A 25,164-nucleotide genomic window follows, 5' to 3' on the forward strand; every position below is an offset into this window, starting at 1 on the left:
ATCCCTTCACTCACCCATCCATCCATTCATCTATGTGTTTATCCTCCACTATCCCTTCACTCACCCATCCATCCATTCATTTGTATGTTTATCCTCCACTATCCCTTCACTCACCCATCTACCCATTCATCTATATGTCTATCTCCCACCATCCCCCACCCACCCATCCATTCACTCATCTATATGTTCATCTTCCACCATCCCCCCGATGGATCCATGCATCGATCTGTGCATCCCCCATTATCCCCCATTTATTCATTCATCTCTGTCCCTCCCCCACCACGCATGCAGCCATCTGTCCATCCCTCTGTCCATCCTCCACCACTGCCCCAGCCACCCCTTCATTCATTCATCCATCCCCCATTCATCCCTGAATCCATCTGCCTGGCCATCTTTCCCCATCTCTCCTTTGCCTGCCCTCCCTCTAGTCTCCCATGGGCTGTGTGCCTTGGGCCACCCCCTTCTTCTGCCATGCTTCTCCCCTTGGGCCACCTGCTTGCCCAGTGGTTCATCCTGTGAGAGCACCGGGAGGCTCTTGTCCTGGTCCTGGACCCCAATGGGTGTGTGGCCAGTGTTCATTGTTGCTGGGGCTGGGTCGTCACTTTTGTTTTGCAGTTTACTTTTCGGTGTAGCCCAGACCTTTCCAGCCCCTCCCAGCTCCTGATGTCTTCCGGTTGGAACGTGGTGTTGTCCACATGGTCCTGAAGTCACTCGTGGGCTGCACAGTGTCATTCCTGCCTTGCTTCTAAGTAAGCTCCTGAGGCCACCGTGTTTGACAAGAAGTGGCCTACTCTGAGTTGAGCATGAAGCTGGTTGCTTTGTTTTGGGTTGGGGGGTCATGAGAGGTCCACCTGACAGGCAACGTTGGGCCCTTCCCAGGTGAGGAGTGGCCAAGGTGGCGTTGGCCGGAGAGGACAGCCAGGGTCCCTGCAGCGCCCCCCCTTCCTGGCCTGCCCTTGCCGCCCTCCTGGGCTCTAGCAAAAGCAAGTCCGATGCCCACCCTGCTCAGCATCCACTCAGGCCCCATAGATTTTAAGAATCCATGCACATTTTGCCTTCCTTGACATCACATATTTCTTGTTTTAATATAAAAATGGCATTTTGAGTTATCTGAAAACCTGCCCTCTATGGTTCTGGGCCAGGACCCCCTGCATCCATAAGGTTTCCTGTCATAGGCCAGAGGCCACCATGTCAGGGGAGTGGGCCTGGGCCTTCCGTGCTCTGCCTGGAGCGTATCCTGGGCTGCCCTCAAGGCAACTGAGATGCCAAGGCCATGACCTGTGAGCTCAGGACACCCCCCAGGGCAAATGCAGGGCGCACCCTACAGCTGGGGAAGATGGCGCAGGCCCAGCACCGAGGCCTCTGCTCTCCTGGGGGTGGCTGCTAGACTGTCTCCCCCAACACTGGCCAGTGTTTCCAGATGTCTCTAGGGAGACATATGGTCATTTTTCCCCAATCGAGCCAAGCCGGGCCATGAGGTCAGTGTGGAGTTTGGCCACCTTCCCACTGTGGCCTTGGAGTTCTGAGCCCCCAGCGAGAGCCAGTGGGCCTCCTTTAGGGTGGGCGTCTTTAGACCCCAGAGCCAGGGCGTGTTGGAGGGGCTTAGGTCAGGGAAGCTGTCCACAGGGTCTGCAGTCCAGGCCTAGTCCTGCTAGATGGGGGATAGGCTGTGTGGTGCATGTGAGGGTCCACGTCTCTGCACAGGGAGGGAAGTGAACCACCCCAGGTCCACGAGGCCAACAGTACCCTGTGGTCCCAGTTGTTGCCATCCAGGGCAGTGTCCCATTCCCTTCTGCCCCTTGATTCCAAGGTTTGGCTGAGATGGGCTGTGCTGCAGCCAAGACTGGGCTGAGGGCTGAGCGACATGGCCCCTGCCCCCCACCCCATCCCTCCCAGGAAGAAGGCCCTTCCATTCCCAGTAAGGTTCAGTCCATACATGCACAAGGCCCCCCTGTGTCAGTGGGTCCGGGGCCCAGGGGTGGACAGCATCAGGTGTGTAGACGAGAGCTGTGCGGCCATGCTCTGGGCGTGCGGTGCTGTTTTGGTGGCTGGAGGGTCCAGTTTGCACCTCAGTCCCAGGTGGCATCCCCCAGCTCTCCCCGCATTCTTCCATTCTGTGGCTGGCTTAAAACAGCTCCTCCACTCATGCTGGCGTCCTTGAAAGGTCGTGTTGACAGTTTTCATTTGTGGGACAGGTGCTGGGGAAATGGAGAGCAGCTTTGGGGGCCTGCACTGGTCTCTCACCCTCGCTGGGCCTATTTCCCCAGCTTGTTGGTGGCTCTGGGCTCCACAGTGTCTCTTCACCTATGAGGTTCACCCATGTCCCTGCACTGTGTCGCTGGCCCAGCCGGCACTGGCACAGCTGAGCCCAGTGCTGCTCTTCTTGGGGTTTCTGTCCTTGCAGCTGGCTCCATCCAGATCAGTGAGCAGCGGTGCTGATGCTCTGAGGATGTCACCTGCAGTGCGTGTCCTCCCCATGCAGGGCCCTATATTGGTGCAGGGGCAAGGGATGCAGCGGAGCCAGCCTCAGTGGGCTGGTGGGATCTGCCGGGGGGATGCCTGAGCAGCCCTGGGCACCGGGCCATGCTCACTGTGCTCCGGGCACTGTGGCCTCGTGACCATGCCCTGCCCACTGCCTTGAGCCTGGATCTGAGCTCTGCATACTTGTCCTGCTTCTTTTTACCCATGAAAAACAAACAGGCTGGGCAGCCAGGGAGCAAGCTGGGAGGGAAAGCACTGGTTTGTCGCTGCAGCTGCCAAGCCCCTGCAGCCCCCACCTGCTCCTAGGGCCCTGAGGCCTTGAGGGGCAATGTTTGACTGGGCCAGGCAGACCTGATCCCACCCTGTGCCTGGCCTCAGACACCTGGGCTCCTGCCCTCTTCTGCATAAGGCGTCACACACACAGCCACTTCCAGGCTTAGGGTCTCTAACTTCGTGTAGCCCCAGCCAGAACCTCAGCCAGGCTTGTCCTCAGCTTTTACTCTGTCATGTGTGGCAGGCACCACCCTTGTTCCTGGCTGGCGTGGCTGTGAGTGGAGGCTGGACTGGCGGTCTGCAGACCAGTGTTGCTGGTAGCTCGGAGGCTGTGGTCACCCTGTGCCTGCCTTGGGGTCCTGGGCACCTGCAGCTTCTCACGCCCTGCTTCCTGGGCACACTGGCCTGCCATACCAGCTGTGTGGCTGCAAATGGTCCCCCACCCTTTCTGGGCCCTGGCATCTGCCTCTGTGAGATGGGAGTGGTGTGGCCCTGTGAAATAAAGGGTGAGGTGGCCTGTACTGTGGGCAGCAGAGGGCCTGGGAGGAAGGAGCTCTCACCATACCAGCTCTCCCTGCCCTTCTCAGTGGGGCTCCAAGCCTCCCACGGTCCATGGTTCTGCTAGGCCTGGCAGGAAGCAGAGGAGCCAGGTCAGAGTCCCATGACCCATGGGGAGTGAGCTGGCTGCTTCCGGCCAGCCTCAGATTAATGGCTTTTAATTTAGAATTTAGTCAATGTGCTTCCCTCTAGAGGGCTGGATGCTCTGGTCTGGGAGTGAGTTGTATGGTCTGTGAGTGGGGTGGGCAGGGGCCCATGATGGCCTTGTCAGGCTGCTGCCCCACCCCACTGAGCTTGCTTTGCTTTGCCTGCAGCTGGCGGGCGCCCTGGTCATGGAGGACTGCAATGTGCACTCGGCCGCCAGCATCCTGGCCTCGGTGAAGGAGCAGGAGGCCCGCTTCGAGAGGCTGACACGGGCGCTGGAGCAGGAACGGCGCCATGTTGCCCTGCAGCTGGAGCGTGCCCAGCAGCCTGGCATGGTCAGTGGTGGCTTGGGCGGTGGGCAGCCCCTGCCAATGGCCTGGCAACAGCTGGTCCTCCAGGTAACAGCCCAGTGACTTGGGAAGGGTGAAAACTGCCAAGTGGCAGCTGGTCCTCCAGGTAATAGCCCAGTGACTTGGGAAGGGTGAAAATTGCCAAGAGGGGAAACAATCAGGGGGTCCTGGTGGACCACAAACCAGCATGCAGTCGCTTATTGCAAGATTTGCTAGGGCCCTTGGGGAGGAAATGAAAATGGGATCCCATGGTGGGCTGGAAGTCCCACTTGGGTATGCTAAGCATCATGTGAAGAGTAGACAGGACACAGCCCGACACTCAGAACAGCACCCTCCACTGAGCCTTCAGGCCCAGGCAGCTGGATGGGGGGGTCTATTCTGGGCAGCTCCTTGGTCTGCCTAGAGACACAGACGGGTTTGCCTGCACCATGCCTAACCCTGCCACAGTGTTCATTGTATGCACTGGTGGGTCAGCCCCAGGAGGAGGCTGGAGCAAGGCCCAGAGCTCTGCCTGAAGCTTGGAGGCTGACATGGGAGCCTTCTTTTCTCTGCTGGCCATTATCCTCAGACTAGGCTCAGGCCCCTGCTCAGCCCCAGGGGGTATAGAGCCATCTGTGTTTCATGGCCAGGCCCTAAGAACTCTAAAGTTGGGGTGCTCAGTGAGCAGTTAGACCATCAGGACACCCCACTCTCAGCCCCCCGGTGCTCTAACCTGTAGATGGAACAGCAAGAGCCACTGGCTTGGGGTGGGGAGGCCGGAACAAGGTCATGCAAGGAGACCTGGGATGTGGTGTGATTGTCATGGTTCCTGTTACTGACTGAGGCCTAGTGCAGTGGGGAGTCAGGGCGGAGCTGCCCCAGCAGCCACAGGAAAAGGGGCCCCTCCTCACCACCCAGCTTAGAAGCTGGGGCAGTTGCCTCCTGCTGTGGCCTCTGGGCTCTTCACATAGTGACCCTAGAGGGCTCTCCTAGCAGAGTCCTGTCTCCCTGGCTCAGCTTCCTGCCCCACTAAACCCGGCAGCCAGACCTCCCCGCAGCTCACTCCCAGCACCTGCACTCCCACCTGCCTTTCTTTGGTCCTGCTGAGCTCTGACTCTAGGGACTTGCATCTGGCACACACATGCCCGGGCCTTGGGGCAGCCTGGCCCTTCTCGTCTAGAGAGAAAGAGAGCAAATGCTGGTCTCTGTGGAGGCAGCCCCATGGGCTCTTCTCACCTGGCTGGGCACATGGGGCTCAGAACCAGCATCCCTTGTTAGGCCAAGGGACCTGGGGTTGGTGACTACTCCCTGAGTCTTCAAGTTTGGGGAAGCAGAACGCTGGGCCCAGCCGGGCCACATGGGGACAGTGGAAGCCAGTGACCCAGAGGCTGCCTCTCAGGCGCCAGTGTGCTCAGTCCAGGCCTCCCAGACCGGAACAGCCCTCAGACAGGCAGCATGGGAGGACCCGAAGCACCCCGGAGGGTTGATGCCCTGGCGGGAAGATGTTCCCACAGCCTGGAGCTACCCTGACCTCCTCAGGCAAAAGACTTCAAGACCTCTTGCTACTGCCCCTCTACCTACCACCCCTGCCCCTGAATGCCCCACCTTCCACCCCTGCCCTTGATTTTCTCAGGCTGGGATTGAAGAGAGCATGTGTTACCAGGGCTGCAGCTCAACTGTCTGGGCTGATGGGGAACACTAGGGGAGGCAGGGCCACATTGGGCTGGCCAGGCTTCCCAGACTGATCTTGGTAGGATGTGCCTAGTGATTTACTTGCTGAGCCACAGGGTCAGAGCCTCTGCTTAAGCCAGGGCAATGGCAAGACAGGTAGCTGGGGGCTGAAGCTGGGAAGCCAGGCCAGGGGGAGTGCTGCTGCCTGGTCCTGTCTACTGCCCTTCATCCTCCAGCAGGAAGGGGCCCCTCCTCTAGACAGCCAGCTAAAGCAGGGCTGATGTCCACCCAGTGGGGTGGGGTGCCATCAGGGAACTTCCCTTGGGCTCATCTGAGGTAGGTAGGTGGCCGGGGTACCAACAGCTGGTGCAGTTGAGATGGAGCCAGCTTAAAGATAAGATGTGGACATGTTTCTGGTGCAGTGTCTGGTCCTCTGGGCTCTGCTACGGGGGCTCCAGGCAGGCCTGCCCTAGATGGAAGATGCAGGGGTTCGAGTTTGGCCAGTGGTAGGGTAGCTCACCCCTCTGCAGGTGGGGGAACTGATGCTCTGAAGGGCACATGGTGAGCACCTAGAATCTTGAGCTTGCTAACCGATTGGCTTCCGTACAGCACTCAGGGCAGCAGGGAGTGGTCTGCGGAGAATCCCGTGGGAGACCTGGGTCCAAGCCCCTTCTCTTGCCAGACCCACTGAGCCTCCCTGGGCTGGTACCAGCCCATTTCATCTCAGAACCTGTCTCCCTGTTTGTGATACTGGAGCCATTGGCTTGGACTTTGTGCAGTTTGAAGCGAAGATAGCCCCAGCCCCACCCCTCTCCTCCTGTGTTTTCACAGCAGCAGGCCCAGATTCCCTAGGGTGTGGCCCACATTGAGGCCCACCTGGGGGAGGGATGGGGGTGCACTCGGGGCTTCTGTGCCTCGATGGGGAGAACCCAAGACACAAAGTAGGGGTCCCCTGCAGGGCCCTTTTCCAGGTCCCCTCTGAGCTCTGTGGGGACAGTTCCTCGCAGGCCCGTTCCAAGTGGTGGCTGGGCAGGAGCGTGAGGAGGGATCTGAGAGACTGGGGGGATCTTGCAGCGCTGTGACCACTGTCCCATCGGCCCCCATTTCATGGCAGGTGAAACTGAGTCAGCCAGGTTTGTGCCTGTGAGGGAGTTCCTGCACTCTGTCCATTGCAGCTGCAGGAACTGGCACCCCCTGCCAGAACTGTTTCCCCCTCTGCAGGCGGAGTAAAGTGTGCTCACAAACCGAGGACTGGGAAGGACTTGGCCAAAGTCATTCGGCGGGAAAATGACAACCCTGCCGCAGGGAGGGGGAGGGATCAGAAACCCAGGCCCGCGGGCGGGGGCACGGGGGTCGGAGGGACAGGGGGCGACAGGGGGCTGCAGGGCCCCGCCCTGGCCCTCTGGGGGGCGGGACCTCACCCCGCCCGCCCGCCACGCCCTCCCCTGCCCTGCCACGCCCCACCTGGGCGCGGCCCCGCCCGATTGGCTGCTCGCCGCGACCGCCGCCAGATCCGCCCCCGCAGGGAGCGAGTCCGCCGAGCCTGAGCCCGAGCGGCCGAGGCGCCGGAGCCGAGCCGAGCCCGGTCCAGCCGCCGCCGCCGCCCCCCGCTGCTGGCCAGCGCCCCCAGAGCTCCGGCCCGATGCCGGCCGAACTCAGACAGGTTGGAGGGAAGTTGGCTTGGGGAGACCCTGACCCGGGGTCAGAGGCGGAGGGCGGGGCGCCGGCCTGCCCGGCAAGACCCGCTTTTGTTCCGCGGAGCCGCCGGCCCGAGGCGGCTATTGTCTGGCGCTCCTGGCTGGGCTGCGTCAGGCTGGGGCTGGGGCCGGGGCCGGGCGGGTGGTGGTGTGAGCGCGGTGTCCCCGGGTGTGCGGGAGGGGCTGCGGAGTCTCTGGAGGCTATCTCCAGGGGCTGGGGGCCGGGACCCCTGGCAGTTTGACTCTCCGCTTGGAGCTGGCCGGGAGCTGGTGGGCGCTTCTCGGCTAGCGCCCAGGACAGGTGCCTGGGGACCCGGGTGGGGGGCCAGGGCCTTCCTGAGCAGCTTCTGTCTGTGCAGGAGGGAGGCTGAGTCTGGAGAAGGAAGCCCAGGTAGGCCTTCTGGTCCCTGAGGGGCTTCCTCCTCTTCCCTCCACACCCCCTACTCGGGCTCTGACTCCCAGGACCTGCAAAGGAGCTTCCGGAGCTTTAATGGAAGTTCTCTCTGCCTCCGAGGCGCACGTGATGGGAGGGGTGGAGACAGGCCCTGCCCACCTATTGATGCTGGAGGGGATCTCCAGGGAAAACCGGGGTCCTCCCCCTCTCAGCATTGAGGTGAGGGGGAGGCGTAGGCAATCTGCCCCCTGCTCAGAGCAGTGTGGGTTTGGTAACAGGCAGGGAAACTGAGGCTGAGCAGAGAAAAGACCAGCCAGGATCATCTGTGGTAGGAGGCAGGTTTCCCACACACCTACCTACCTGGGCAACCAGGCCCCTGCCTGTCGTACAGCCCTGGTGTGGCCCCCAGGGTCTGGCTTTCAGAGATGGAGGGACCAGTTTTTGGGAAATTCATGGTCACAGTGTGTCTTGTGACCCTGAGCTGAGCTTGGGGAAGCTGAGGTGGATGACAGCCAGCCCTGCTCTCCAACCCCAAGTTTGCTCCCCCAGCTTGGCTTTTTGGTTGCGCTGCCTGGGACCACGCCCTGGCAGGTGCATTACTGTGTGGAGGGGCGAGCTCCAGGTCCTGGAGACTGGTCAGAGGCTGTGGCACCAAGGGAGAGGGCGTTTTGTGGTGGCCAAGGGCTTCCTACCTGGTGGGAGATGCCAGCCTGGCTTGTTCTGGACTCTACCTGGGAGGGCCATGCTGGGGATGGAGAAGCGTCATTCATTCATCCATCTGGCAGCAGCCACCTGGTGCCCTCTGGGAGCCTGGCCCGCAGGTGTGGGATCCAGGTATGCAGTCTCACCTTAACTCATTCCCTGTGTGTGCTAGCCAGGCCTTGGACAGGGGAGGTGCCTGCCCCTGCAGTCTGTTCTTCAGGACACAGACTGTGGTTTTGCATCTGTGAAGTCTGGGTTCTGGTGGATAAGTGCTATGGGACCCGGACCCAGCCCCCTGACCCCCAGCAGCCCCTCTGTGTTTTGGTCTGATTTTGCTTTTCTGCTCCCTGCGTTCCTTGCATTTTGCCACAAAGGTGTGACTGGTGCTACCCAGCATGTCCCACGGCCCCAGCCCCTTATGTCCTTCCCACGTCCTTGTGAAGAAGCTGAGCTCCAGGTTCGTGATGGGGTATAGAGCCCCTATACTTGGCTCAGCCCTGTGCTCCCAGGACCCTCTTGTGAGCAGGGGTAGGAGGTCTACCTTCCTGGTCACTCTGGCCCCTCCCACAAGTCCAAGGGAGCTCATGGGAAACCCCAGGCTGTTTTCGGGCTAGTCCTGGCAGCCCCAGACCTGGTGCACCAGAGATCGAAGAGCCAAGGGAGGGATGAGTGCTGGGAGGCTGGGCAGGGTACAAGAGGGACAAGGATGGGGCCCCAGCTGGTTAGGGAGTATGAGAGATGACTGATAGGATGCAGCCTGTGGGGTTGGTGTGGGGCGTCCAGGGTGCAGACGGGAACAGCCCAGAGTCTGAGGCAGAGGCTGTGTGGGGCTGCGGGGTCAGGGACCCTGAGCGTGGGCCAGCCCGGGCAGGTGCATGTCAGACATGGCGCCGGGGCCAGACAGGGATCCAGGGACTGCAGCCAGCTCCTCTGTTGAGAGTCAGCCCACCCATTCCACAGCCCCACCCTAAAGATGTTACAGAGACTTGAGCCACCAGATAGGTATGGGCCTATCCGCTCTACACCTCAGTTTCCCCATCTGCCAGCCAGCTCTGAGACTCCCAGAGTGGATGCTGGGGAGGCGATCGGCGGAGTTGGTGGCCCCTGTCCCTGTGTGTTGAGAGTTTGTGAGGCCCTGTGTGGATAAAGGTCTGGACCCACAGGTGGAGGATGGGAGGATGTGTGCTCACGAGTGTGCCTCTGGGAACAGTGGGCACCATGCCCGTGGGGTGCTGTTAGAGCACGCAGGTTGATGTGCTCGGCCTCTGCGGGGCTGGGTACTCACACGTGTGTACATGCATGTGTCTCTGTCGGAGGGGTCATGTACATGCATGTGTGTGTGCCCAGCCATGTGTCTCGGGGGCCGGGCTTTCCTGTGATCACTGGCTGACTCATGCTCCCGCCACCAGGGTGAAGTCATTGCTCGTTTTTAGCTCCCTGAGGTCATTTGCCATCAGGGACTCTTGGGGCCTTGGGATCCTGCTGTCGTGCTGCTGGGATGAGACTGGCAGGTGATCCCGATGGGTTGCCAGCTCTTGCTGGGGGGGGGCGGGCCTGGCTTTCCTAGATCACCCCAGCTCTGTACTGTCAGACCCTTACCATAACCTTGGTGGGAGGGATAAGCTGGGCCACAAAGTGGCATCGAGGTCCTGAGATGTCCTCCCTTCTTCTCCTCCTTCCCCCTGCGCCTAGCTAGGGAGTAGGGGGCTCCTGTCTCAGTCTTTAATATATGTAAATATATGCATATATGAGGGGCTGTACCACTCTGACAGAATGTCCTGTGTAACGTTCCCTCAGTCTTGCTTCATACCCCCCTCACCCCATGGTCAGAGCTGCAGCCCCTCAGTGCCTGGCCCCCTGCTAAAACTCTGACGAGTCCCCACAGGGCCCAGCAGAGAAAGCTCAGGGCCTGACACACATTTCCCAGATATGGACGGGGCAGCCCAGCCCCGGTAGTGATGGGCCACACAAGCCTTCTGCTCCAGAGCAGTCCCAGCTCCCCAGTGCCTTTGGAAAGAGCCCAGCCTGCCTTGCCTGGCAGCGTGCCAGTTGTCCTCACTCTGGGTCTCAATCTATTTCTTTTTTTTTTTTTTGAGACGGAGTTTCGCTCTTGTTACCCAGGCTGGAGTGCAATGGCGCGATCTCGGCTCACTGCTACCTCCGCCTCCTGGGTTCAGGCAATTCTCCTGCCTTAGCCTCCTGAGTAGCTGGGATTACAGGCACGTGCCACCATGCCCAGCTAATTTTTCGTAGTTTTAGTAGAGATGGGGTTTCACCATGTTGACCAGGATGGTCTCGATCTCTTGACCTCGTGATCCACCCGCCTCGGCCTCCCAAAGTGCTGGGATTACAGGCTTGAGCCACCGCGCCCGGCCTCAATCTATTTCTTTTTCCCAGGGAACAGAGGTTCCCTTTTCCTAGCCAGGTCGCCAGCAGGCATTCCACCTACATCTCAAGACTGAGGGTGAGATGAGGCCCAAAGGCTTCCTTGCCAGATTGCCTTCTCTGGGGGTGCCTGAAATCCCATTTGCGCTGTGAAGTTCTAGGTAAATCCTCTCCACCTGCCAGGCCTCAGTTTCCCCATCTGTAGTTACCTATCATCCTCCAAGGTCCTGCCCATGGGAGAGGGGCAGGTGCCTCCTGTGGCCACCTCTTTCCTCTGTCACTGAACCTGAGGGATACACCTGTCCTAATGTGTTGGTGCAGGCCCCTTCCTGGACACCTGCGCTGCATACATTCGGGGGTCAAGTATTCTCCCAGGAGAGGACCCTGACCTGAGGAGGCTTTCCAGTCCACAGGTCTTTGCAGCAGGTCCTGAGGACAGCCCTGAGCATGTTGCCTGGCTTACCTCCCAGGCCCAAGGATGGACAGAGTCTGCCTCTGGAGCTTGGCAGAGCTTGGTGTCTGTGCAGGCCCCAGGGGGCCCAGGCAAGGGACCCATTGTGCAGGCCCCAGGGGCCTAGGCCACAGAGTGGGGCCTGTCCTCCTGCTGACCCTGCCCTGGCTGCCTGGGAATGTGCTCTCCCTCACCCACCCACCAGGGCTTGGATTTCAGCTCTTGCCCATCCTGGCTGGATGCCAAACCCCGGATGTTAGCGCCATGTGGCCCTGGGGCCAGGCACCTGTGCAGTCAGAGGCCGAGGCAGGCTGTGGGTCTCAGGTCCTCAAGGCCACTCAGCGCAGTAGGGGTTGGGCCTGGCTCTGATGTGGTCCAGCCTAGTCTCTCTGAGCCTCAGTTTCCCCACTGTCAAGTCCAGCCAGTAGGCACGCGGGTAAAAGAGTCTCAGTCCAGAGCTGTCTTGCCTAGAATTCCAGTCTCATCACCCCATGCATGATGGTGGCAAGGGGACCCATAGGCTTAAATCGACTGTGTGGTCTCTGATACGATGCCCAGAGTCTCAGTTACTGGGGGCGCCAGCCACTGGCCCGAGGTAGGGCCAGGCTGTGCCTCTGCAACACTCAGGAATGTCTGGGCTGGAAGGAGTAAGGATATATTAGTGCTCCAGGTGCATGGAGTATTCTGGGAGCTGGGTATTTCTGTCCCTTGAGGGCGTCTGGCTGGCCTTGGTGGCAGGAACCTTAGCCTCCACAAGGCTTCTATACTCAAGGTTTCTGAGGGCAAGTGAGGGAAGAGGCCCCAGCACACCATGAGGTCCCAGCTAGGGGTGGTGGGTGACATCTGGAAGGCTTCCTGCAGGTAGGTCTCACTGGTGCCTTCTGGGGCCTGGAGGAACCTGAGGTAGCTGGGCCTTGCAACTTGTGCAGGGGGTTGGGGGGGGCGGCGGCTCTAGACTTCATCCCCAGGGTCTGTGGCCTTACCTGCCAACTCAGCCTGAGGAAGCATAGGACCGGGGCCAGCCCCAGAGTCCCCCCAGGATGGGGTGCCAGGGCAGGCTTAGCACCTCGATGTTCAGAGGGCAAGAACTCATTGCTGTCCTTGCCAGCTTGGGCCAAGACAGGCCCTGGGATGGGTGGGTTCAGGACCAGGAGGAAGGCATCCTGGTGTCCTGGCCAGCATGAGCCGAGGCATAGCTGCTGTGCCTGGGGACCTGCACTGCAGGGACAACTGAGCAGCAGGCCTGCCCACCAGCGCCCCTCCTCACCCCAGGAGCAGAGCCCAGGCAGCCAGGCCTCACTGGCCACGATGCCAGAGGCGCCTGACGTGCTGGAGGAGACCGTGACGGTGGAGGAGGATCCCGGCACACCCACCTCCCATGTGTCTGTTGTCACATCCGAAGATGGCACGACCCGGCGCACTGAGACCAAGGTATGGCCAGGCCCAGGCGGTGGGTGGGAGAGCAGGCCAGGCCACGGCAGCTGTCCCGCCTGCAGAGTGGTCAGGGAAGCTTGCCACCTGGGGCCTCTCATTGCTCGAGTGGGAAATCGAGGAGAGCCAGGCCCCAGCAGGGCAGTTTCTAGGGCTCTCGGGCTGCCGCACCTATCTGCCTGTCCATCCACCAGGTCACCAAGACTGTCAAGACGGTGACCACTCGGACAGTACGCCAGGTGCCCCTGGGCCCGGACGGACTCCCCCTGCTGGATGGTGGCCCCCCACTAGGCCCTTTTGCCGATGGTGCCCTGGACCGGCATTTCCTGCTGCGTGGTGGTGGCCCAGTGGCCACACTTTCTCGAGCCTACCTCACCAGTGGGGGCAGCTTTCCCGAAGGCCCCGATCCCCGGGACGGCCCTAGCTATGGCAGCCTGTCCCGAGGGCTGGGCATGCGGCCCCCACGTGCTGGCCCGCTTGGCCCAGGCCCTGGCGACGGCTGCTTCACACTGCCTGGCCACCGGGAGGCCTTCCCAGTGGGTCCTGAGCCTGGGCCACCAGGTGGCCGCTCCCTGCCCGAGCGCTTCCAGGCAGAGCCGTATGGCTTGGAGGATGACACGCGCAGCCTGGCCGCTGATGACGAGGGCGGCCCTGAGCTAGAGCCTGACTATGGCACAGCCACGAGGAGGAGGCCTGAGTGTGGGCGGGGCCTTCACACCAGGTGAGCTGCACCGTGTCCCCAGTGGCTGCCTCCTCTGGGAAGTCCACCCTCCACCCCCCAGCTACAGGGTGCTCCACTTGTCAAGTGGCTGCAGTTGAGTTAGTCATGCATGTTAGTTTGAGTTGCCCTTGGGTTTTGTCAGGGACAGAAGAAAGGTGGGCCCTGGGGTGGTAGGAGTTCGGCTGGGCACCGTCCTGCAGGCCCAGGGCCCGAGAAAAGCTGGGAAGAGTGCCGGCCACTGGCCTTGCTCCAGCCATACACTGGATAACCAGAACCCAGATCCCGGGCCCTTCCTGTCACAGCCCTTGGTTCTGTCTCCATTGCCCTCAGTTTCTGTTTCTCTGGAGTAGGGACATGACCACAACCCGAGTCTGGATTTTGCTATGTGACCTTGGCCAAGTCATCTGGCCACTCCTAGCCTCGGGCCCGTGGGTTTGATGACAGCAACCCACAGGGCTACTGAGAGCTAAGGAGATCTTGTACCCAAAGGGTCTGGTGGCCTGAATACCCCTTGGTGGTCCTACTGGGATGGCTTCATGCAGAGAGGGTCATTTACTCCCCCTGCATCCTGGCACAGGCAGAGATGGGCTTCGTGGAAGATGGGTGGTTTTGTGGACAGGAGGTGGGGCTCTCCAGCAGCCATAGCAGATGCTGCACAGAAACATGTTTTGCTTGGGATCGGGGAACACCGCCTGGTGACAGCAGTAAGCAAGCTTTCTGTCCTGGGTGGGTTGCCAGGGGACCGAGAGCCGCTGGCTGGGGCTTGGCATTTGGCTCTAAATCAGTTCTCACTGGGCTGGTGTGTGACTCTCCATGCCCCCACCATGCTTCGGGCTGAGATACTGTGCTCCCAGCCCAGCCCTGCGGGTTGAGTTTGCAGTCCTGAAGAAGGTGTGATAGGGCAGCTCAGAGGCAGGGCTGGTGGCTGCTGTGACGACGTCCATGTGCCCCACTCGCCTGTGCAGGGCCTACGAGGATGCTGCAGATGATGGCGGCGAGCTGCTGGATGAGCGGCCTGCCTTCTCAGCGGTGACAGCGCCCCTGGCCCAGCCCGAACGGGGCAGTCTGGGCAGCCTGGATCGGCTGGTGCGGCGCTCGCCCTCAGTGGATAGTGCCCGCAAGGAGCCGCGCTGGCGGGACCCTGAGCTGCCTGAGGTGCTGGCCATGCTGCGGCACCCCGTGGACCCCGTGAAGGCCAATGCGGCTGCCTACCTGCAGCACCTGTGCTTTGAGAACGAGGGTGTCAAGCGGCGTGTGCGGCAGCTGCGGGGGCTGCCACTGCTTGTGGCGCTGCTGGACCACCCGCGGGCCGAGGTGCGGCGCCGGGCCTGTGGGGCACTGCGCAATCTCTCCTATGGCCGCGACACTGACAACAAAGCCGCCATCCGGGATTGTGGTGGTGTGCCTGCCCTGGTGCGCCTGCTGCGGGCCGCCCGTGACAACGAGGTCCGCGAGCTTGTCACTGGTGAGTGGGACCTGGCTGTGCCCACATCCCCGGGAAGCAAAGGGTACAGGGCTCAGCCTGGGAGGAACGAGGCCACTTGGCCTGCGACTGCCTGGGAAAGCACGCGGGTTGGCAGGAGTGCAGCTGCTGAGATGCTTGCCCCAGGAGGCAGGCGCCAGGTCCAGACACTGTGACAGGTCCCCAGTCTCTACCATAGCAGGGAGGCTGACACTGGGCCCCCCAGGCATGCCCCTCACCTCCTGACCCCACAGAACCTCCCCTGGGACCTGCCTCCTTGGTTCCCACCCCAACAGTACGGTGGTGGAGCTTGCGCCTTGTGGGACCTTAGGGACAGGTGGGGTCACTTGACCGTGTCTCCATGAGGCCCTGTGGCCTTGAGAGTGTTCGTGCCATGTGGCAGGGAGTGGGTGGGAAGGAACAGCTGTGCCACGCCCTCCTCTGCACCTCATCCCCTTTGGGGCTCCTTCCTGGCTGGAAGCCAGTACTGTGTGCCCCTTATAACCACTCACGGCTTTTGTTACTTCTGTTGTGTGTGAGCTGGGACAGGAGGAGAGTGGGACAGGTCCTGAGCATGGCCACCTGGGGAGGTGGGACGCGATGCACATGGTCAGCAAGACTTGGCCGATCGCACTCCACAGGCACATTGTGGAACCTGTCGTCCTATGAGCCCCTGAAGATGGCCATCATTGACCATGGCCTGCAGACGCTGACCCACGAGGTCATCGTGCCCCACTCAGGGTGGGAGCGTGAGCCCAATGAGGACTCCAAGCCACGGGATGCCGAGTGGACAACTGTCTTCAAGAACACGTCAGGCTGCCTGAGGTGTGGACAAGACCCAGTGCTAAAGCCCACGTGCACACCTGGCCCTGCCCCTGTCCTCATGGTCCCAGATGGCGTGGAAGATGGCGGCCAGCCACCCGGACCTTTGGAACTTCAGAGCTGTGGCGCAAGCCCTGTGGATGAGAAGTGGGGCCTGAGGGGCTGTTCTTAGCCTCAAGTGGTGCCCCAATCTCCCCAGGGGCACCCTCTGGAGGGGTCTCTGTGGTACCCTAGCCCTGCCCAGCTTCCACCCACCTTTCTATCATGTGGACAGCCAGAGGGAAAGATGGGACCTTCCTGTTCATCTACCTGGGAGGCTCATTCCAGCCACCTGTGACCTCTGCCTTTCCCCTCCTACCCCTGGGAGGCTCTGCCAACCCCACAGTGTCCTGAGTCCCCACAGTCCTGCTTGTCCATCAGGGTGTTTCCCCTTAACCCTTCAGGCTCTTGACCCTGGAGCAAGGTGGGGCCCAGAGCTGCCATTGGGGTGGTGAGGGACCCAGAATTGCTCTTGCACAGGTTCAGGTCTGAGTCTGCCTGTCCCTTTCCAGGTCATCTGGGAGGCAGGGAAGCCCTGTCTTCCCCTGCCCAGCTGTCCCCAACCAAGACAGCTGTCTGCCAGGGCCCCCTCCTGAGGTCTGGGGGCAGTTAGCTTCTCCCCCTTCACTGAGCTCTAGGCTGCAAGGTCCTTTCCCAGTAGACTGAGAGGGCAGCAGCAGGGCCTATTTTGCAGATGAAGACAAGCCCCTGAGGTCAGGGCGGGGCTGGGGAGTTTCTGGTGGCCAGGGGTCACCTGGCCTGCTCTTGGCCACACAGGAATGTGAGTTCCGATGGTGCAGAGGCCCGGCGGCGGCTCCGGGAGTGTGAAGGGCTGGTGGACGCGCTCCTGCATGCCCTGCAGTCAGCGGTGGGCCGGAAGGACACGGACAATAAGGTGGGCGGGACAGTTACAGCCTCATGCCAAGGGTGGGAGAGATGACCACGAAGGTCCCGGGAGGCCAGAGCTGTTGGGGGCCGCACAGGAGAATGGGCTTGAGGGTCTGGGGTGGCGCCCTGGGCGTGGCTTGCTTTGCAGTGGCCACACTGAAGTGGGCACAGTGTTGTAGGTGGAAGGTGGTTCTGAGGCAGGGCCTTCCTCCTGTGGACCCTCCCTGGCAGTTACCACCCTTTTGCCTCCCCCCCCACCTACTGAGGCCTCCCTGTCCCTTTGCTCCCGGTGCTTTAACGCACACCAGCTGTGGCCAGTCTTTCCTGAGGGCTGGCCCTGTGCCGAGGGTGCCCTGCCCCAGCCACTCACCTCTCCCTGCAGTCGGTGGAGAACTGCGTGTGCATCATGCGGAATCTGTCCTACCACGTGCACAAGGAGGTGCCCGGGGCCGACAGGTACCAGGAGGCCGAGCCTGGGCCCCTGGGCAGTGCTGTAGGCTCCCAGCGCCGAAGGCGGGATGATGCCAGCTGCTTTGGTGGCAAGAAGGCCAAAGGTGGGTGGGGTGGACTGGGGTACCACTCTCGACTCCTGCTCTAGCTAAAGGTTCTCTGTACACCCACAGCAGCCCATCATGGAGGCCAGAGGACACCTGGCCAGCCCCCAGCAGGCAGGCAGGGAAGCAGGGAGCTGAGGACGCTGCACAGCCCTGAGTCACATGGTTGATGGGGCCCAGCTCCAGCCTTCCCCATCTGTACTGTGGGACCCCCAGGGAGGACACAGTGGGAACCAGGTGGTCCCATCAGTGCCCAGACTCTCTCTCCACTCCTGGGAAGAATTTATTTCACTGGCCCGCAAGTTGGGGAGGAGCCATGGCTGACGCCGCCTGCTGACTGTTCAGAGTAACTATAGACTACCACTAGCCTGTGCGGCAGCCCATTTGCCCAGGAGAGATGCCCTGCACACCTCCACTGCACTGGCAGGGTGTAGGTTCCCAGGACCTCCCCAGCAGCTGTGGGGTCCTGTGTACCACCTGCCCATTCACTGACCTAGGCCTCCCCTTTCTTGTCTTACTGGTGGATGCTCAGTGCCCAGAAGTGGTGGGATGAAGTTCCACATGCTGCCTGCTTGGTCCAGGGTGTGCAGTGGGAACCTCAGGCCCCTGGGAGGGCATGGGGGGTGACGGGTGCTGCCCGCTCAGGCTCCTCTCCTCTCTCCTCTGCTTCCTCCGGCCGCCCAGAGGAGTGGTTCCACCAAGGTGAGTCCCTGTTCATCCTGCTCTCCAGGCCTGGCATGTGCAGTGGGCGCCTGGAAAGAGGGGAGCACACTCCAGCCGCAGGGCCCTGCCCCAGCCCTGGCTTCGTCACTTGGGCTGCCATCTTTATGACAGTGGCAGGTGGGGAGGCCAAGAGGCTCACTCTGTAACCTCAGACTTGCGTACCTGGGCAGAGCCAAGAGTGGGCAGGGCCCACGGTGTGCTTCTGTCTAGTGACACCTGGGAGCAGAGTGTGTTTCTCTGATAGAATGGGGCAGCATGTGGCTCAGAGGATACAAGTGTCCCGTGAGGGTGAGCAGGCAGGCACCCCAGGTCATCTGGCCCTGCTCTGCTGCCTCCCGAAAGGGCAGAAGCATCATCTGAGACCGGGAGAGTGGCTGAGAGACAGGGCTCACTGTCACGGAGGTGGCTGCACAGATGTTAGGTGGGCTGCTGTCGGTTTCTTCTGACTAGTAGAGCCTGGACGATGTCCTGACCCCAGACTGGGGGAGTTTCCCCAGCTTTGCCTTACTGTGTGACCCAAGCGAGTCTTGTCCCGGTCAGCCTTCAGTTTCTCTGCGTATAGCCACCTGCCATCCAGCCAGGGCTCCTGGCTTCCTCGGTCTACACACTTGACAGTTGCAGTGGAACTGCTGGGAGGGACAGCTCCCAGCGCCAGGTGGGAGATGAGTCCTAGGGGCAGGGATGGGACACCCCCGGCCCCACTGCCACCAACTCCTTCCCCTGGGCTAAACTGTGCCCAGACTCTGACAGCAGTACCCTACTCCTAGGGCCTCTTAGTGCCCCGGCCTGGATGTGGGGGTGCTTTTTGGGGCCTGGGCAGGAGGAACTGTGCCCACCCCTCCTGACACACCCGTGCACCTTATGGGGTCCGCCTCACCTCCTGCCACCTTTCCAGGAAAGAAGGATGGTGAGATGGACCGGAATTTTGACACGCTGGACCTGCCCAAGCGAACTGAGGCTGCCAAAGGTGAGTGGGCTGAGACGAAGCCAGCTGCACTGGGGGATGTCTGGGCACAGGACTCCCCTGGTAGTGAAGCTTTGGGCCATCCGGCAGGCCTGGAGGGCCGCAGGAAACAAATGGGGAAACTGAGGCCTATAGGTGCAGGATTTCCTGGAGAATGATTCAGCACTGGGACACCTGCTCAGGTTTTAGAATGGGAGGCAGTGCCATGGGTCATGTCAAGCAAAGCAGGGGGAGACAGAGGCACAGAGAGGCCAGGTGCTTGCTCCGTCTCACGGTGTGTAAGAGGTGGGAAGGTTTGGAGGGACGCCCCCAGTGGAGGCAGGGCTTTCTATGTTAGCCACAAAGCTGGGTTCATTTGAGGGGGCTGGGAGCCAGGAGGGCATGCTCACATCCAGGTTCAGAGGCTGAGCCAGTGGGGCAGGGCCAGAGAATGCCCAACAGTTGCAGGGGCAGGGCCAGTGCCTGTTGGGTTGTATGCTGGGATCTGGCCTGAGAGAGATGTCTGTCCTGGTGGGGCCCAGCCAGTTGGAAGAGCCTGCATGTCACCAGGGTAGAGGGCCTAGCTGCAGCAGGGCTATGGGGAAGCATTCCGGGCAGACAGGGCTAGTGCAGACACCCCAGCGGGGAACGTGCTTGGAGTGTGTAGGAACAGAAAGCCAAGCAGGGCAGGAGTAGAGGGAGCATGGGGCATGAGGACTGGGGAGGGGGTGATGAAACGTCGCTGGGTGGGGACAGGAGTACTGAGTAGTATCCCAAGCCAGGCTGAAGCTCCAATTTGGGGACAGGCAAGCTTGGAAGGCGCTTGACCCCTCATTTCTGGAGCACTGGGCAGAGCAGCAGGATGGGACCTACATTGCTGGGGAGCCTAGAGTGGTTGCTAGGGAGAGTGCCTCCTGTTGCTAGGGCAGCTGCCCTTGTTGCACTGCATCAGTTGACTTACAGAGAGGGTGGGTTCTATTGTCAGTGGGGGAGGGCGGGGCCTGTTGCTAGGGACATGGCTGTGCACAGCTTCAGTTTCCTGTGAAAGCAGGTCCTGTTAGGGGCGTGGCCTTGGTTACACAACTCTCTGTTACTGGCCAGTGCTGGTCTTGTTGCCAGGGAGGGTGAGCCCTGTTGCTAGGGGCGTGGCCCGGATGCATGGCTTCATGGACACACCGGGAAATGCGGTTTTGTTGCTAGGACAGCATTCCTGGTTGAGGCCTTCCTCGCCACCCCAGGCCTCCTGGATGCTACTGCTACCAGGCAGATCCAACCAACAGCCTCAGTTTGCTCCTTTATGAAATGGGAACACTTTTCCCCTTGAGTGACTATGTTGATAATAAACATTACATGACTCCTCCACACCCATCCCTGGCCCCAGCTTACCCAGCCTTGGGAAGCTCTGAAGTGGGAGGTGGGAGGGGTGTGATGGATGAGAGCAGATTCTGGGTGACCATGGGTGGCGGTTGCCCTGCACCCAGGCTTTGAGCTGCTGTACCAGCCCGAGGTGGTACGTCTCTACCTCTCCCTCCTCACGGAGAGCCGGAACTTCAACACCCTGGAGGCTGCCGCCGGTGCCCTGCAGAACCTCAGTGCCGGCAACTGGATGGTGAGGGGCCAGGTTTGGCAGGGAGGGCAAGTCCTTAGAAAGGGAATCCCAGATACCCCACTGGTGCAGCTCCTTCCTGGGCTGGCGGGGAATGGAGGAGCCACACACCACCCCAAGATCCAAGAGTTTCAGGGTGCATGGGCTGCAGGCAGTGTGTGCACCCTGGTTGGTGGGAAAGCCTCGGTGGAGGTGCTGTGGAGCTGTTGGGGCAGGGCTTTGTCCGCATGGGAGCCGGAAGATCCATCTGGAGGGAGCGGCAGGGTCTGGAGGTGGGAGAGTGCCTGGCGTGTATAGCTGAGCAGCTCTCTCCCTGCCGCTGCAGTGGGCCACATACATCCGCGCCACAGTGCGCAAAGAGCGCGGGCTGCCAGTGCTGGTGGAACTGCTGCAGTCTGAGACCGACAAGGTGGTACGCGCGGTCGCCATCGCCCTGCGCAACCTCTCGCTGGATCGGCGCAACAAAGACCTCATCGGTGAGGACGCCTGCAAAGCCACGCCTGAGCAGCGAGCTGTGCCTGCAGCTCTCGGGTCCCACAGTGGGGGTTGGAGGACGAGTGGTTTGGGAGTCCAGAGCCCACCCCTGTCGCTTGGGCTGTGCCCCAACTTGGGTAGCTCCAGTCCTCCTGGCCCTGTCCCTGAAGCTTAGTGCCCCTCACCCTCTGGGGATCCCTGCTCCTTCCTGGAGGGGTGGGGTGGGGTGCAGGTGTGTCCTGACACCTAGCCCTGCTCCTCAGGGAGCTACGCCATGGCTGAGCTGGTGCGGAACGTGCGCAATGCACAGTCTCCGCCGCGACCAGGGGCCCGCCTGGAGGAGGACACCGTCGTGGCTGTGCTCAACACCATCCACGAAATCGTATCCGACAGCCTAGATAACGCACGCTCGCTCCTGCAGGCACGCGGGGTGCCTGCGTTGGTGGCTCTCGTCGCCTCCAGGTGTGGGGGGGTGTCGGTGGCTTGGGGAGCCAGGGAGGTGGGGGAGGGGCCACCACTGACCCCGACCCTGATCCCAACCCCACAGCCAATCGGTACGGGAGGCAAAGGCGGCGTCGCACGTGCTGCAGACAGTGTGGAGCTACAAGGAGCTGCGTGGTACCCTGCAGAAAGATGGCTGGACCAAGGCGCGCTTCCAGGTACCGCCTTTCCCGGCCTTCCCGCTCACTTCCCTGCATTCCTCCTCCACGGGCCTCACCCACCCTGTGTCTTTGCTTTATGTCTCAGTCAGCTGCTACTACTGCCAAGGGGTCTAAGGGTGCACCGAGTCCTGGGGGGTTTGATGACAGCACGCTGCCACTGGTGGATAAGAGCCTCGGTGAGTGCTGGAGGTTAGGGGCCTGGAGCGTGGGGACCAACAGCAGCTCCCCAGCTGTCCCAACTGCCTGAGCCTTGGGTGACGGTGAAGGGGGAACGAGGCCTCCCACTGAGACGGCTCCATAGTCAGGCCCCTTTCCCTGCCCTCTGCCTCTTGGCTGCTCCCTTCCTACAGCATTCGTGCTGGTGTCAAGCGTGGTAGGGGCGGGAGGGATTGCCAACTGGCAGAGGTTGGGCACCTTAGTGACAGCATCTAGGACGACCTGGGCCAGCCCTGTGTGGGCTTCTCTGGCCCGCTCCCCCCTGGCCACTGCATGCAGCCCCTCTTGCTCCTGCCTTGCAGAGGGTGAGAAAACTGGCAGCCGGGATGTGATCCCCATGGACGCACTGGGCCCAGGTGAGTGCGGACGCGGTGTGCTTTGCTTTCTGTGCGGGGGAGGGGACCAGGGCCTGAGGTGGGCCTGCTGGTTTTGTGGGGTATAGTTGGTGCTGGGTGGAGGAGAGATGCTTGGTTTAGGGGTGCTCAGAGAGTGAGATGCAGGGCAGCTAGAGAGGGGTCAGTGCCTGGCTGGGGGCTGTGACCCACAGTGGAGGGGAGTCTGGAGAGCTGGGGTTGTACCACCGTGAGGCAGGGTATTGGTGAGAGCTGGCACCAGCCTGGATCTCCAGGACAGGGTGGGTGGGGACCTTCTCCCAAAGTCCTTGTCCCACAAGTCCCCTGTGTCTGGGCTGAGAGGGAGATCTGCTCCTACAGGGCCCCTCTTAGAGCGCCCCTCACGCCCCATCTTACCCTATCTGCAGATGGGTACTGCACAGTAGACCGGAGGGAGCGGAGGCCGAGGGGCACCGGCTCTGCAGGAGAGGCCTCTGAGAAGGAACCACTGAAAGTAAGTAGCCATGTGACTGTGGGCAGGTACCTGCTGGGCTGGGTCTGGTCTGGGCCCTGGGGTATAGCTGGGTTGTGGGGCCAAGCCCAGGAAGCAGCCCCTTCATGCCAGTCCGTGTGGGTACTGACGGGTTTGCAGTTCCTACCTGCTGGGGATGGCACTGCCCGGCCACACTCTGCATGGGGTGGAGCCTGTGAGCTAGTGTGTGTGCACCCCTCTGTGCATGCCTGTGCAAGGGCCCACCGGTGAGGGCAGCACCTGCTGCCCGCTGTGTGCCAGTCCCCCGGCTTCCCGTGCAGGCCTCTGTGTGTGCACGTCCCCCTCCCCCGCCCATGTGAAGCACACCTGTCCGGCTCCCTGCGCCCTCAGTGCTCCCTGTGCTGCTCTGGCAGGCCCACCCTTACATCGCCAGCCTCGGCCCTGCCCCTGCCCTGCCCCCTGGGAGCTCTGACTAACCTGCTCTGTTGTGCCTCTAATGCCCACCTGTGCGCTGCAGCTCGACCCCAGCAGGAAGGCCCCTCCCCCAGGGCCCAGCAGGCCCACGGTCAGGCTGGTGGACGCCGTGGGGGATGCTAAGCCTCAGCCCGTTGACTCCTGGGTCTAGCTTGCATGCCTGGTACGTTCTCTCATCTGGTTTTCCGTCCGGCCGTTCCTGCTCTCTGGGCGGGGGCTTCTTGTTGGTCTCTGCTGTCTGCACGCTCCGCTCTTCCCGCATGTTCCCCGCAGGATTTTGGCCTCCGGTGCAGCAGCCCAGTGGCCCATTCCCAGGGAAGACCAGGTGGAGGTCAGAGAGGGAGGGTGCTCCCTGGGCCCACGGTCCTGTCCCAGGTACTGTGGGATCAGGGGCCTGAGGAGATGGGACCAGAGTAGGGATAGGCACCATACCCTCCAACGCCCTTCAAGGACCAGCAAGTCAGGATCAGTCCTGGTGCCAAGACCCTTGGGGTCAGCCCACACCACCCAGGGCAGCTGCTTCTGTCTGCATCTCCATCCATGTAGCGTGTGGAGTTGGCTGCCCTGCCCTGAGGTTGCATGTGGTCCTGAGCCGCTCGGTGGCTGCAGCATCTACCATCTCCTCTCCCTCTGCAGGGCCCTGGGCCAGCCTCTTGTTCTTAGGGCTTGTATCATGGAAGAAGCAGATCCTGCCATGGAGCTTGGAGCCCCCTGGCGGCAGGGCTTGGCAGCGCCTCTCCCCAGCCAAGACTGACTTTGGGGACACCCTCCTGCCCTCCCCCCGCCCCCACCCCACCTAACTCCCTAGGCCTGAGTTAGCTGTTTACTGACATGGTGCTGTGTGTGAGCGAGTGACAGAAGGCCCGAGGAGGCTGACTGGGCTGCTGGGGCAGGGCCCAGGGAGATGGCAGGGAAGAATACTTGGCTGGGCTTTGGGGCTGGTGGGAAAGGAGGGCGCCCCTGGGAACACAGTGCCCCAGAGGAGTGGGCCAGGTCTGGCACCAGGGGCAGGTGGCTAGTCAGGGAGGGGGCTGGGAAAGAACTTGGACTCCATGAGGCGGAGGGGCTTCCTGGGCACCCTGCAGGCAGGCAGACCACGGTGTGGGGGGTGCCTCATGAGGCTCAGTCCAGGGCAAGGAAGCTTTGGAAGCAGCAAGAAGGGGGTCAGGCTACAGGTGTCCCACCTCCCCAGAGTCTGGATGGCACGCGAGGCCCCTGTGCTGTGGAGCCCTTCCCCAGCTGATGCTGGCTGGGGCCGGGGCTGCTGCGTCTGCCTGGAGCCCGGGCGGCACCGCCAGGACTGACCTTCGGCAGCGGCACGGGGATTGCTTTCAGTGCCTGCTCGGTCCGTGACTCAGAAACAGAAGAAAAACACTGAGAAAAAGCATTAAAAATGAAGCCAAAATAAGACTATTGGTAAACATCTAAATTTTTGTAAGAAAATTTAAAAATTAAAGCAGCAAAGGAACTTCTTGCTTTCTGCCACCCGGGTCTGGCCCAAGTGGCTGGCCCCGCCCTTGCGTCAGGACCCCCCTCGCATCTGGGGCAGGGCCCTGGAAGGAGGCGGTCCCAGGTGTCCCTCTGCTTTGTCCTGCAGAGGCTCTGTTCCTGGCCCCTGGGTGGCCCCAAGCTTGTCCACATGGGCTCGCTGGTCTCTCTAACCATAGGAATGGGCTGGGTGGGGGCTAGCCAGGCCTTGAGCCCGGGAGTGGTCTTGGCTAGGGGCTGGTCTGGGCACAGGTGGACTAGGCTAGCACAGGGTTGAGTCATCCGGAGTCTGGGAACTGGGGAGCCTCTGAGGTGGCCAGCAGTCTTACCCTTGGAGGAGCTGGGGGCAGTTCTGGGTGTAGGTGGACACAGTCCAGCACTGCATCCTCGTTCATGGGCCGGGAAGGCAACTGCAGGGATGCAGGGGCTGGTCTGCGCCATTGCCTCTTCTGTAAGCAAGGCCCAGTGGGACTAGGGAAGGACACACTTCCACTCAGTGTCACATGGGGCCCAGAGGGGCTGGTGCTGCTGTGGGGTCCACCTGTCCCCAGCACCTGCTTGGTCAGACAAGTGTGAATGCTGGCTGACTCCTCTCTGTTTCCCGAGCCACCAGTCATCCCTGTGGGGCTAACAGGTGCCCCTGGCTTGACTGCAGAAGGAGTGGCGTCTGCACTGCTATGGCTGGGAGGCCGTGGGCCAGACATGCCACCCAGAACCCAGCCAGCCAGGGGCCCCACCCTTAGCCCTAGCA

The 25,164-nt window shown here is 61.5% G+C and overlaps 1 protein-coding gene across 6 annotated transcripts in view; it reads left to right on the top strand.

Annotated features, from left to right (window-relative positions):
* Positions 1 to 24,410, top strand: part of ARVCF (ARVCF delta catenin family member) — a 55,596-nt gene extending 31,186 nt beyond the window's left edge. The window contains exons 3-20 of one of the 6 annotated variants that reach the window (XM_017512054.2): positions 3,627 to 3,854; positions 12,358 to 12,516; positions 12,711 to 13,237; positions 14,203 to 14,702; positions 15,341 to 15,524; positions 16,338 to 16,455; positions 16,831 to 17,002; positions 17,687 to 17,704; positions 18,621 to 18,692; positions 20,150 to 20,277; positions 20,600 to 20,750; positions 21,012 to 21,210; positions 21,296 to 21,407; positions 21,496 to 21,586; positions 21,929 to 21,982; positions 22,387 to 22,472; positions 22,969 to 23,088; positions 23,562 to 24,410. In XM_017512054.2, the coding sequence (XP_017367543.1) occupies positions 3,645 to 3,854; positions 12,358 to 12,516; positions 12,711 to 13,237; positions 14,203 to 14,702; positions 15,341 to 15,524; positions 16,338 to 16,455; positions 16,831 to 17,002; positions 17,687 to 17,704; positions 18,621 to 18,692; positions 20,150 to 20,277; positions 20,600 to 20,750; positions 21,012 to 21,210; positions 21,296 to 21,407; positions 21,496 to 21,586; positions 21,929 to 21,982; positions 22,387 to 22,472; positions 22,969 to 23,076 (2,889 nt within the window). In that variant the 5' untranslated portion in view covers positions 3,627 to 3,644 and the 3' untranslated portion in view covers positions 23,077 to 23,088; positions 23,562 to 24,410. Of the gene's footprint in view, positions 1 to 3,626; positions 3,855 to 6,996; positions 7,120 to 12,357; positions 12,517 to 12,710; positions 13,238 to 14,202; positions 14,703 to 15,340; positions 15,525 to 16,337; positions 16,456 to 16,830; positions 17,003 to 17,686; positions 17,705 to 18,620; positions 18,693 to 20,149; positions 20,278 to 20,599; positions 20,751 to 21,011; positions 21,211 to 21,295; positions 21,408 to 21,495; positions 21,587 to 21,928; positions 21,983 to 22,386; positions 22,473 to 22,968; positions 23,089 to 23,561 lie in introns of those variants that run through there. The other 5 variants (XM_037732642.1, XM_017512056.2, XM_017512055.2 and 2 more) reach the window with 5 other exon arrangements.
* The last annotated feature ends 754 nt before the right edge of the window (positions 24,411 to 25,164 follow it).

This window comes from Cebus imitator, unplaced genomic scaffold (assembly GCF_001604975.1).
Source record: "Cebus imitator isolate Cc_AM_T3 unplaced genomic scaffold, Cebus_imitator-1.0 Scaffold461, whole genome shotgun sequence".
NCBI lineage: Eukaryota > Metazoa > Chordata > Mammalia > Primates > Cebidae > Cebus > Cebus imitator.